The 12793-nt window shown below is 35.6% G+C and overlaps 1 protein-coding gene across 2 annotated transcripts in view; it reads right to left on the reverse strand.

Moving 5' to 3' along the window:
- Nucleotides 1-12793, reverse strand: part of ALDH1A1 (aldehyde dehydrogenase 1 family member A1) — a 179361-nt gene that overhangs the window by 16969 nt on the left and 149599 nt on the right. For both annotated transcript variants that reach the window (XM_003822194.7, XM_034967559.1), the window contains 5 exons: nt 10996-11125; nt 9216-9277; nt 7586-7714; nt 6123-6236; nt 1038-1140 (listed from right to left, as the gene is read on the reverse strand). In XM_003822194.7, the coding sequence (XP_003822242.1) occupies nt 1038-1140; nt 6123-6236; nt 7586-7714; nt 9216-9277; nt 10996-11125 (538 nt within the window). The remainder of the gene's footprint in view (nt 1-1037; nt 1141-6122; nt 6237-7585; nt 7715-9215; nt 9278-10995; nt 11126-12793) is intronic.

Genomic DNA, 12793 nt, shown 5'->3' on the forward strand with positions numbered 1-12793 from the left:
AAGTATACTGTATTATTTCATATGTGCCTATAAACTCTTATTTATTTTAGGTGATAAAATGTGCATTAAAAGGAAGAAATAGGTTGCTTCCTTAGTAGACTCTAAACAAGAATAAAATTTTCTTTGCATTTTAATTTTCTAAATGCTGAAGATTCAATGCAATGTTATAGCAACTGGGTATGATTATTATTTATTTTGTGAACTAATTACATCTGCTTAAGTTGTAGCAGAAGCAGTTTATAGACAGTCTTAGTAAAATTAGAAATCTGTCATGTTTATAGAATATTTCATAAGGTAGTGTGTTCTAAAATACTTCAATTAAGATCAAAACAGCAACATAGGCTAATTCCATGAACCATTTGTATTTACAGCCTCTAACAGATAATGCAGTTGTGAAAGAAAAAAGAATGTTTGACCGTGCATTTCTGCTAATTGACTTCTATTTAGAAAATAATTGGGAGATTCTACTTGGTAATATAATCAGAATGAACCTAAAATATTATATAGTGGGGTTATATCAAATTCGTAGGTTTAATGTACATAAACTCCACTATACTTGCTAGGAAAAAATATTTAAATATTAGGTATAATTTTCTTCTGATCATTTCATTTAATGAGTGTATGACCCAGAGTGAAGGGAGAGGGCAAATATGAAACTGCTGTCTCCTCAGTTGGTCTCAATCCAAGTCCCATTCTGGAGTATCTCATTAGCTCAATGAAATGCTAATAATCACAGATATGGAATTTAAAAAATACACCATGGCACTTAAATGCAAAATGTTTACATCATCTAGGGTTCAGCTGAGGAAATAGCAATCTATTCTAAACGAGGAAGAAATTGTGTCTATTATCTATGTGTTATAACTTTAGGATGATTTAAGAGATTTTCAAGAGTAATTTTGGACTCTTTACACTTTGATGTTAGAAGCAAATGCTTTTTTTTTTTTTTTTTTTTGTAAAGTTCAAGTTCACTTTTGGCATTATCAGACACCAAAAACGATGAAGGACGAAAAGTTAATAAAGTGGCTTCTACTCACAGTCAGCATCAGCTAACACAATGCAAGGGCTCTTTCCTCCAAGCTCCAGGGTCACCCTCTTCAGATTGCTTTTCCCGGCAGCTTCTTTGATCAACTTGCCAACCTGAAAGGGAGCATTACAAAGGAGGAGGCTTACCCTGCTCTCATGAACACAGGTTGCTTTAGCATTCTAAATTTATGTGATGTTTGTGCCACAGCAAAATTTCATTTGGGAGAAACACCAAATGGCTTTTTTTTTTGAGACGAAGTCTCACACTGTCGACTGGGCTGGAGTGCAGTGGTGCAATCTCGGCTCACTGCAACCTCTGCCTCCCGGGTTCAAGTGATTCTCTGGCAAATGGCATTTTTAAAGATCTGGCACTTTTAGATATGAAAAGCTCCCTCATCCAAGCATATAGACATAAAAGGAATCAGAAAAATGCTGATTTTTCATCAGCAAGAAAGCAGAGATATAGAACACGGATAAGTGATATTGATGGCTATGGAGGTTATTTTTAATTTTAATCAGAATATCATCTTTCTACAGATTGATCAGACTTATCATGACCCAGTCACAACATAGCTATTTCATTTTTTTATCCCTCTTCTGGCATCCAGATAACTCTATCCAGTCAAACTGACATATTCACTACCTCTTGAATCTCATCCTTCTTCTCATTATTTGTGCACCCCAACCTGGACTGCCTTCAAGTTCTATTCTTCTTAGGGGTCCAGCTCATATCTTAGCTTCTCCTTAAATCCTTCTCTGATGACACTAGGTCAGATGCTAGAAGAAATGACAGGACCATTTCTTTTTCTAGTCTCCCAAAAAACCTCATGAAGTCTCCTTCAGAGTCTGATCCAGATTGTATCATTTGTATAGAAATACATTTCCCAAATAGATTGTTAACTCTGTGGTAGCAGTAACAATAACGTATCACTGCATACCTCTCCTCATTAGTATCTATGACAGAAGGCTCATTTAATTGCGGATTGACAGTCGTCTCTCTATCTCTTTCTTTCTCTGTCTTCCCACCCAACACACACACCTTTGAACAGTGGAACTGGATGAAAGAAATGGGATCTGTGCAGCTACTTCAGTTAGCTGGAATCCTACAGTTCTGGTTTCTTCTTTAATGCTAGTTTGCTCTTTTCAGAGGAAGACTTTGTTTTCAATTATTTTTTCCTTTGCGGATCACTTCCTATCAAGATTATCTACTATAGTTGTTTCTGGTTTTTCTATCTCTAAAAACTTGGCTGGTTCTACAATTATTTCTTTTTTATTATTTGTATGGCAGCCTTCATCCACCAACATGTTCTTTGCCTTTCTTTTTTAAAGGCAATTCACTATTTTGCTTCTTTTATTTTCTAGGTTTCTTTTTTTTACTCCGCATGTCAGATTTTAATAAAAAGTTTCTATCCCAACTGAACAAGAGAGAAATAGATGTTTCGTGAGTGTATGTTTAGATTTTATGTGGTTACTGAACTAACTGCTACTGTGCATTACAGAATAGGGCATTAGTATGCCAATGTTTTCATCTTATTTTAATATTTTATGTTTCTAAATCAAACCCCTAAAAGATTAATAAAAAATAAATTAAAAGGAGATTTGCACTAAGGAAATCCTGTCTGAAATTTCTCTTATATGCCATTCTATAACACACTTCTTATGACCACTTTCAGAAACTGAATTTTCACTTAAGATGTTAAGGAGTTTTTAATTTTGTAGATAAAAAATTTACTTGCCTGTCACCCTTTGATTTCTCTAAATTCTTTCTGAATTTTTTTTATTTGTTTAATTTAGGTTTACTGAAGTAACTCCATTAAAGTAGATAACTTTTGCCTTGGAGAAGGTAATAAAATCAAATATATTTTTGTAAAAGCTACAAACGTCAAAAGAACTAGGATGAAGAATGGTTAGAAGTATGAATGAGAAAGAAAGGCTACACTTTTGCTTAGCACAAGTTTAGATGGCAAATAAAAGGCTTGAGTTTTTCCAAGCGTCTAGCTAAAGTCAAAACAAAGAGACATTAATTTTTGTCTCATGAATTCATTCCCTTATTTGGAGAAAGTAAATGTTTATCATTTTTCTCAAAGGAGTATGCAATGAAGAAAAGATAAGAACTATTAAGACTATGGCTAAACAGTGTATTCCATGATACTGTGGCATTGCCATGTGGAGCAGAAGTAGCAAATGCTCATGAAAATGGTCTAGCTTATTATGTCTTGCACAATGTGGGTAGAGTTCTATTTTATATGAATCTAATGGGATATTGCGGTGGCTCACGCCTGTAATCCCAGCACTCTGGGAGGCTGAGGCGGGCAGATCATGAGGTCAAGAGATCGAGACCGTCCTGGCTAACATGGTGAAACCCCATATCTACTCAAAGTACAAAAAATTAGCCTGGCGTGGTGGTGGGCGCCTGTAGTCCCAGCTACTCGGGAGGCTGAGGCAGGAGAATGGCGTGAACGACGGAGGTGGAGCTTGAGCCAAGATCGCGCCACTGCACTCCAGCCTGGGTGACAGTGCAAGACTCCTCTCAAAAAAAAAAAAAAAAAAAAAAAAAAATTCTTACCTTGCCAAAAGTGTTGTTAGAATGGAGGGTCTTTGCTACAATGAACACAAAGGATACAGTCTATTGTTTGCCTCTTTCATGACATTTATCAAGTTCCTTAATATCTGCCAAGCAACAAATGTGAAGCTAAAAGAAAATCCAGAAAGAAGTTCCAGGGAGTATGGAACTAAGTTTCAGGAGTTGAAAGTAGGATGGGTTTTGTGGCTCCTAAAATCGTGTTATTCACATTTAATTCTTTAATACTTATTTAGAATTTCTTACCGTGATGGTTTCTGGAGATAACAATGAGTAAGACTGTCTTTGAGGATAATCAGCAAGAGAGAGAGACACATAAGGCAATAAGCATGCACTGTTATTATATGTGGTGGACAATGGGAACTCAGATGGGGTGTTTTAAAATTTAGGCTGCTCTGCTCCTGGGACTGTAGAGGCAAGGAGAAAGCCAGAGAGGGAACGTGTGGGAGCAAGTTTAGAGTAGGTTACGGCCAAGGATGAACTAAAAGCCTGGGGGAATGAAAAGATACATGGAATAATCAGGAAGAGATGGGGCAGAGTGGCAGAGATGGAGAAAAAGAAATATTGGGACAGGAAGCTTTTTTCTCACATTGTGTAAACTAGTGTGCGAAATTAAAAAATATGGGAGGAAAGAGGAAATATGGCATGTACTGAGTGCTCAGTAGGGTGATAAATGTTTTACTACTCATTAGCTCATTTAATTGTATTCTGTACAACTTAGTAACTTTGATCTCATCTCCATTTTACAAATGAAGAAACTCAAATTTAGTAAGGCTACTTAACTTTTTAAAGACACACTGCTAGGAGGGGTAGAGTCAGAATTTAAACCAAGATATTTTCTAGACTTTTAATCTCCAGGGACTTTTTTAAGGTAGGTAAAGTGCTCCCCCAATGTTATAGGGGATCATGGATGAGTGAAGACAAACTGATGCTGAAGATGAGATCAGCAAACAGTAGCTCCTGGTCCAGATGACCTGGAGGAGTAGGCATAGGATCTAGACCAGGGTTGTTCAATCTTTTGGCTTCCCTGGGCTACATGGGAAGAAGAATTGTCTTGGGCCACACAAAAAATACACTAACAGTAAAGATAGCTGATGAGAATGAAAAAAAAATGTGTCGGGCCACATTCAAAGCCATCCCTGGCCATGGGTTGGACAGACCTCAACAGGTACATGGATTCCCTATTGGGGAGGGTCTAGAATTCTAGGCTGAGGAATTTTCACCTTTATTCCTCTGGTATGATTTCAACCTGTGGTGTCACCATTTTTAAATGTATTGCCATATCTTGAACATTCCCACTTCTTCTGTCTACAATAAATCTTGACTGTGGGGTTTACTTTTCCCTATCTCAATTAGGGACTTGCAGAATGCAAACTTTTTTTACTCTATGTCTGTGAAAAACAAAGAAGACATATATATATTTATTTACTTCATTTTAAAAAGACCAAGAAAAATAAAGTTTGATTTTCCACCATTTCTGTTTGCTATGTAAATTTGCCTTTATATTGGAGTAAATAATTCAGATTATAAAATAATCAAATTATGCTCACCACACTATCTGGAATATCTTTTTTGCTTCTCAACTTCCAAGAAGTTAAAAAAGTAACAATTCCTCAAAACCCAGAGCTAGTTCTAGTACCCATTTGGACATCATCATTCCTTCTTGTGAACCTTTTTTACAGCATTTTGTACGTACTTTAGTACCTTATCACACCCTGCCTTGTCTCTTGTTATCAGCAGCTTTCTAAGATGGAGTGAAGCTCACTCTTCACTGTCTATACTGTGTACCAATGAATAACATTTTTGCACTGAGCATCTAACAAAGTCACATAATTTAATAGAATGACTCAATAATTTTTTTTGCATGGTACAGTATGCTTCCACCACTTTCTTTTGCTTAGGATAGAACATCATCAATAAATGGGGATCTATTTTCCCAAACTTCACCTTCTAGTCTGCTCTCCCTCCTGCCCGCCGCTTCTCCTTTGTGGTTGGGGTCTTTTTCTTTAACCTTTAGGATGGTCAAGTTCAAGCCAGAGAGGCAGAAAAGTTAGTCTAGGTACCACTGAGGGGAAGCTGACTTTCTGGCTCTCTTTCACACTGTCCAGGAGAAAGACAACCCCAAATAAGGTGCAAAAGGTGAGACTCTACTATTTAATTTTCATAACCTATAGGATAAAATCATATTCATTCATACAAATCACTATGGCCTAATTTTCTATTATAAATCTTCCTAATAATATGACAAGGTCTCAGCAGCCATATTTCTCATCAGAGAAAGTAATGAACATACTAAGAATAGTTTACTCTCATTCTGATTTTAAATAGGTGCATCATGTCATTCAAACTACATCTGCTTATATTCTATCCATATGTTTGAAGGCTAAAATAAATAACAAATCATTAAAAAGAGTTTTTGTTTTAAAATTGTTGGCTCAAAAATAGTTACATAAAACATACTTCATAGCTGGCAATGCAGACATTCTTAACTTTTGCCCTGAGTAAATAATATTACCTCTGTTGATCCTGTGAAGGCTACTTTGTCTATATCCATGTGAGAAGAAATGGCTGCCCCTGCTGTAGGCCCGTAACCAGGAACAATATTCACTACTCCAGGAGGAAACCCTGCCTAAAAGATAAAAGGTTTAAAAGTTACAATATAAGAATTTAATTCAAAAAGGAGGAGAGTAGGGGATTGAGATTGTCTCTTAATGCCAACCTTATGAGATGCTCTAGAAAAAAATAATTTAACTGGCTCTATTCTTTAGTCTTATTACGTCATTTCTAAGCACACATTAAGAGAATAACTTCAAGGGTTGCATTATTGAGGGACAATTTCTTGTCAGGGTAAGTCCATACTCTATGAATCATTGCTCCAATGATGGCTCTTTCAAATTTCATAATGCTAACTCAAAAAGATTGTATGTAAAAAAGTGTTTGGTAAGTTACTTATGTAGAAAGTAAGTAACATGTTTATTATTCCCATCAGCAAAAATAAGAAGCTGAAGGGATCTCACATTTTTTAGTTCCTAGCTGTTGTTGATTGTTGAGGGCATAACTGCTGAGTTGCAAATTCCCATTGGCATTACTTAGTAAATTGTTAAGTAAATACTGTCATCCCATTCATGATTCAACATCACAGGTTGATTTCAATCTTCATTAAAGAATTCAGGTAGAAGGCATGGGAACTGAGTTGGGCACATTACAATTTCATGTTATTTGCATCGAAATGTTTCATTTTGACATCTCTTTTCCCTGTTTTTAATTTCAATAAATAATATCTTTAAAAGATAAGTTCAGTTTTGTAACTTTAAGTGTCTAGTGATTAACATTTATTTTTTAAGATTTGGTAAGATGAAGAAAAAAGGACAATGAATTGTTTGCAAGTATATTAACAAAATCTAGATAGCTGATGAAAATGTTTTACATGCTCTTTTACTGTTTTTGAACAGGAAGATAAAGGCAGAGGAACTCATAATAGAAAACTGAATATAAACATATCCACTCGTGAGTAGATTGAAAAGTGTTTGGAAATAATGTGGCCCAATATTACAAACAAGCATATTGGCATAGAGGCCCTTTCAACCTTACATAGATTAGTTTACACAATTTTGCAGAAAACAGTAGGCCATCAGTGGCAGGTACAAACCAACTTAATGTTTCAACATTTGAAAGAATGCTACATTAATTTCAACATGAATTTATGTTCATGAGAGTCGGACAAAGAAGCAAAAATGTGATCCCAAGTTGACTGTTTGACACCAAGCCTTTGTGTTTGGCTTCCTGTCTGCATTTGGGCAGAGATGAATTTGGGGTGACTGCCAGAAATTGCAGCCAGCAGTCATGCTAAATGTATTCCCCCCACTGGACAGGAGCCATCTGTAAATAATGTACTTTATAGTAGCAACAAACGAGGTCTTCCTATTGTAATTTAGGACTCTTGAGTTCTTGTGCATATTTTGATTTCGGGAGACTTACCTCTTTTATTAAAGATGCCACGTGGAGAGCAGTGAGAGGAGTTTGCTCTGCTGGTTTGACAACCACTGTGTTTCCACAGCTCAGTGCAGGCCCTATCTTCCAAATGAGCATAACCAACGGGAAATTCCACTAGAAAGCAATATGTAACAATAGATTCTTTGTATTGCAAAAGGCATATTTGCTAATCCAACTTCCACATTATACACCCCCTGTAGATGTTATGTAATAATTGCGTAGTTTTGTGAAATCATCTGCCATATTATACTTCATTGCTAAAAGCAACTAGTAAATGCTAAAACGCTCTGAATAAACCAGATATGAGATATGAGAAGGAAATAGGAGAGAACCTCAAAATTTAATCAAGTGCTGTTGAGTTCTTTTTCTACCAGGAAAAAAAAAAATCACTGCATGGTTTGGCTTATTATGGAGCACACTGTAAGTTATCTAAAAATGTTTAAAAAGGATGATTACTCTCCTTCTCCATAAGTCATTTATTGTAATTATTTACCCAATAATATTATTTAGTAGCTTTTATTTCCAGGAAAAATACCTTGCTAAAGACAAAGATGTCCAGGGTCCAGAGGCCAAGCACTTGGGTTCAAATCTCAGCTCAATCACTGACCAGCCCTGTGAACTCACACAGGTTACGTGCTCTCTGTATCTGATTTCATAATCTGGAGTGCTGACAATAGTCCTTTCTGCCTCAGAAGGCTGTCTTGAGGATTAATCAAGAAAGAGGGCCAGGGACTCAACACAATGGCTGGTCTAGCATAGACACGTAGTACATATCAGCTATTATCAGTGTTCATAATTATATAGTTTTTATCGATTTATTGGGACTTTTGAATTAATAAGCAATTTCACTAAAATATTGATATGAATATATTTCAATCTCATTGGAGCAAAAGATAAGTCTTGACCATTTCTTCACATAAGGACTTCGCTACCATTGTTGTTTGGCCTTTTAAAGCATGTCAGTTAAAATAAAATCATTTAGATAGTCTCCTGTTTGTTGGGCTTAAAAAATCTTCACAATCCTCTTAAAAAGGCTACTTTTCTCTAAGAGGAATATGGAGGATCTGAGCCTCTTATCTAAACGTAAAATATATTCCATGCAGTGCTTCAAATGCCTCTGGTATTCTTTTTTCCATTTTGATTAAAAAATGTGTGTCATGAGTTGAACACTCTGGGAGCTACTGTTCTGCATGATGAGATGTCTCAATGAGAAAGTGCGTTGGAGAATAGTAGGCCCCACTACATTCCGCTAAAATGCTATCCTGCAGATGTGCAGTGGAGAGCACCTTGCCATATACATGTAAAGCCTGGCTCTTATAAAGAGTACATAATACAGCTTTTAAAAAAACAACCCATAGAGTAAAGGGTTAACATTTATGGATGATGTAGTATTAAAACATTCTCAAGAGATATGCCAGAATATAGATAGGTTTTCGGACTACCTAATTCATATGCAAGAAGTTTAGTCACAGGGAGACCAAGTTCAACAAATCTTACATTTACTCCACATTTAACAAATACATAAGCATCCATCTGTTTTAGAGAAAGCTTCATCATTAGATAGAATAAGAACTCTTCTTTTTAAAATTGAGAATTATATAGGAGAAAAGCTTACAGGAATGATTTGGCCACATACACCAATAGGTTCATGTCTTGTATATGTAAAAAAATTTCCATCTGAAAAATAAAACACACACAATGATATATAAACAAATGTATTTGACATTCACAAAATGGTGGTTGGGGGCTGATGTGAGAGAAAGGTGTAGACAATAATTTTAAAAACATATATCTGGCAAGGCATGGTGGCTCACGCCTATAATCCCAGCACTTTGGGAGGCCGAGGCGGGCAGATCACGAGGTCAAGAGTTCGAGACCATCTATATCTCCAACTATTCACAAAATGGTAAGTGAAGCCCTAAAATAGTAATTCGAAATGATAGGAACCATAAAATTGAGTTAGGTGAAATCAAAGATGCAAAATTGGAAAACATCCGAAAGATAATTAATTCCACCTTTCATCTTCTAGGAGGCCTTATTTGAAAATTATCTTTATTCTCTAAGTGTTATAAAAAAGGGACGACAAAGGAAGTAGGAGGTCTCTGGCGAAGAGAAGAACCACATTCCAATTTGTTTCTGGTAGCTCAAAGTTCTACCAATAAGATAATTCTTTTTAAAGGTTATAATATAATTTTTAGAAATAGTAAAATTAAAAACAGTAGAATTAAAAAGAAAATCTCCCTATGAGTAATAAGGCTTTCCTACTGACTTGTTCTAAAATGTATTTTATTTGCCTACCAAACAATAATAGCAAATTCTCTAAATACATGAAGAAAATGACAGGAGTATAAGACATTTATTTTCAATCTAACTTTGACCAATTTATGTGCCCCAAAGTTTAATGTGGTCATCCAGAGAGATACATTATGCTTTACATTCAATTCTGTTCTAGTTCCCACAGAAGCTTCCTGGCTTCAGCAAGAGCTCTCTTCATCAAGATCTATTTGTGTTTTAAGTGACTTCTCCCATTTTGTCCCAGAGTAAAGTAGGACAGTTCTAAAGTAGCCACATTTCTTAGTACCACCGAGGTCTTACTCTCCTCTCAAATTTCTGCTATCACTTCTGACCTCCTGGATGCTCCAACTGGATTGGAAGTGCACATCAGGGCCAGTCCTGGAGGGTATTGTATTCCTAAAGTTCATAGGTTTGCATGAATTAAATTCCACCCATACTGTTTCCTAAATGTGTGTGTTTTCATGTTTCACATGAAATATCTTTAGTATTTCTACTCCATTATGTGCATACCCCACTAAAATAACACATACATACAGATTCACACACACAAACCCTTAACTTAGGCTGCAAACGCAGTCCCATCTTGCTTTGAAGATATTTGAAACGAGTCCGTGTGAACTGGCTTGTTTGATTAGTCTGGTCTAACTACACTGAGTTTGACCAGGCACAGATGACCATAACTGACTTATACTGGAACATGTAAAGAGGCTTAAATAATTACATTACAGAAAGGATATAAATGTCAGTATTGGAATAAAACCCAAATAAATAATTTCAGAGGTCAGCTTTAAAAAGTTTGGGACCTTAGAGAGGCAATTGCCTCAGATCAGTAATTATTGCCAAAGGAATGTTCTTACTTTGACATTTTCTAAAATATCTATAATGTTATCTTCATAATTATGCTGAAACAACTTTAAAAGACCTTTTATGAATTTTAATAGAACTTCTAAGTTGAAAACTGTGTTGTCTCAAAGTCAAGAGGAAAATAATTTTGCCTTATTTGGTTGACAGCTTTAAAAGGGAGAGTTTGAAATTATTCAGCTCTATAGTAAACTCCTCGCTCCTATCCTCACCATTAGTGGTTTCTCAAAGATACTTACCAATTGGTATTGTACGGCCCTGGATCTTGTCAGCCCAACCTGCACAGTAGCGCAATGTTTTGATGCAGCCTGCTAAATCATTCAGATATGCGTTGGAATAGAGTTTTCCACCATTCATTGACTCCATTGTCTGAAAAACATGTCAAACACCAAATCTAAAATTCCATAAAAGTTTTAGATTAAAAATATGTAGTAAATATTTTCAGCTATCAAGTGCTAGGGAATTTTTGAAATAGAAGAAATCTTGTCATCTTGTCTAACCTCCACTTTTTAAGAGTTAAAATGAGTTCCTTTAGGTCAAATAGCAAGATCTGGGCACAAAGGGTAGTGAGATTCTGATTTCTAAATCCCAGTGCTCTGTCTCATTCTGAATGTTCTCCTGCTAACCAGCTTTCTAGGAATCGGTCACAATTTGATATACACATAACATCTGAGAATGAAACCTAGTCTTCTAAGTCCTATCAGAATTCCAACAAGATTTCTCTTATTTTATAATCAACTGTGGGTGACAACTTAGTGTCAGTGACTATTAATGATGCCTCAGTAATCATTTTTAATTTTTACATTCCATCTGGATATACACAGTCTACTCACACAAACTTAAGTAATGCCTGGATTTTTCATCCATGAATTTCCTTCAGCAGAATTTTAATTAGGAAACTACCAGTGTTGCCATTATTGTCATAATTGCCGTTTTAATGGTCAGGTAAAGTTCAACATTTTCTAGTCATGTGCCCTAACCATTATAAGATGACCTATCTCCCCTTTGGCTTCTCTTCTTAAGCAGGACCTTAAGCTCTTTGAGATCTAATATTCTGCTGGGGTGGTTACCTGGCAGAAATGCACAGGTGATGAACTGTTAAAGCTATTTGTTTCTGTACTACACTCTCTATCATGTCAAAATTTAACAATGTGACTTTTGTATGCCTGTACTTTTCTCTCCATAGGATCTTATGCTGACAGGCAGTCAACAGATCAGATAATTGAGAAAAGCCAAGTTTTAGCATTTTCTGCTTTCTTCCTACAGGCCATTTTTATTACTATAGTTTTATTGCACATAGCTGCTCGTTCTGAATTTTTGTGTATTTCAAATTATGTTGAATATTTGAGAAATAAATGGTCCTTTGATTAACCATACTTGCTATTAACCATACATGCTAATGTTGATTTTTTAAAAATGTAGACTTCTTTGTTACTGCCACTTTCAGATTCTAAAGATGAAATTCGCTTGAAACCTGATCTTGGTATTGGTTTATGTTAAATTGGCTTCATCATAATGCCCAATTGAGACAACAAAAACAAGGAAATACCCTCCCCCAACTATATTATGCTCTGACTCATCTAACTGCTAAAACATAAACAAACAAAAATAGTATTCATAAAAACATGATTTTGATAAACCACATTAATAACTGGATTTTTTTTTTATTTTTTGCCTCTTTCACCTGTAAAAAGAACATCACTTAATTATGACCCTTGTGAACAGACACATTTCAGGAAGAAAAAAAGTAGCCATTTATTAAATATCTTAGTGAGCTAGACTAATGAGAAATAAGATTTATTTTAGAGAAATATTTTGGGCACCCTTAACAAACTTGAGCTTTTCCATCAAAAGAGCTCAGTGGTCAAATGCTTGAATAAACCTAATATATCATTCTAGGAGACTCAGACTTCGTGTGATCTTATCAAAGCCTCTGAGAAGTTTTAAGGTAAAGAAATTTCTAAAATTTGGTTTAACTTGGGTTTGCCAAAGTTTAGACCGTAGAATCTATTATGGGAGCAGAAATTAACATCATCC

This window comes from Pan paniscus, chromosome 11, assembly GCF_029289425.2.
Source record: "Pan paniscus chromosome 11, NHGRI_mPanPan1-v2.0_pri, whole genome shotgun sequence".
NCBI lineage: Eukaryota > Metazoa > Chordata > Mammalia > Primates > Hominidae > Pan > Pan paniscus.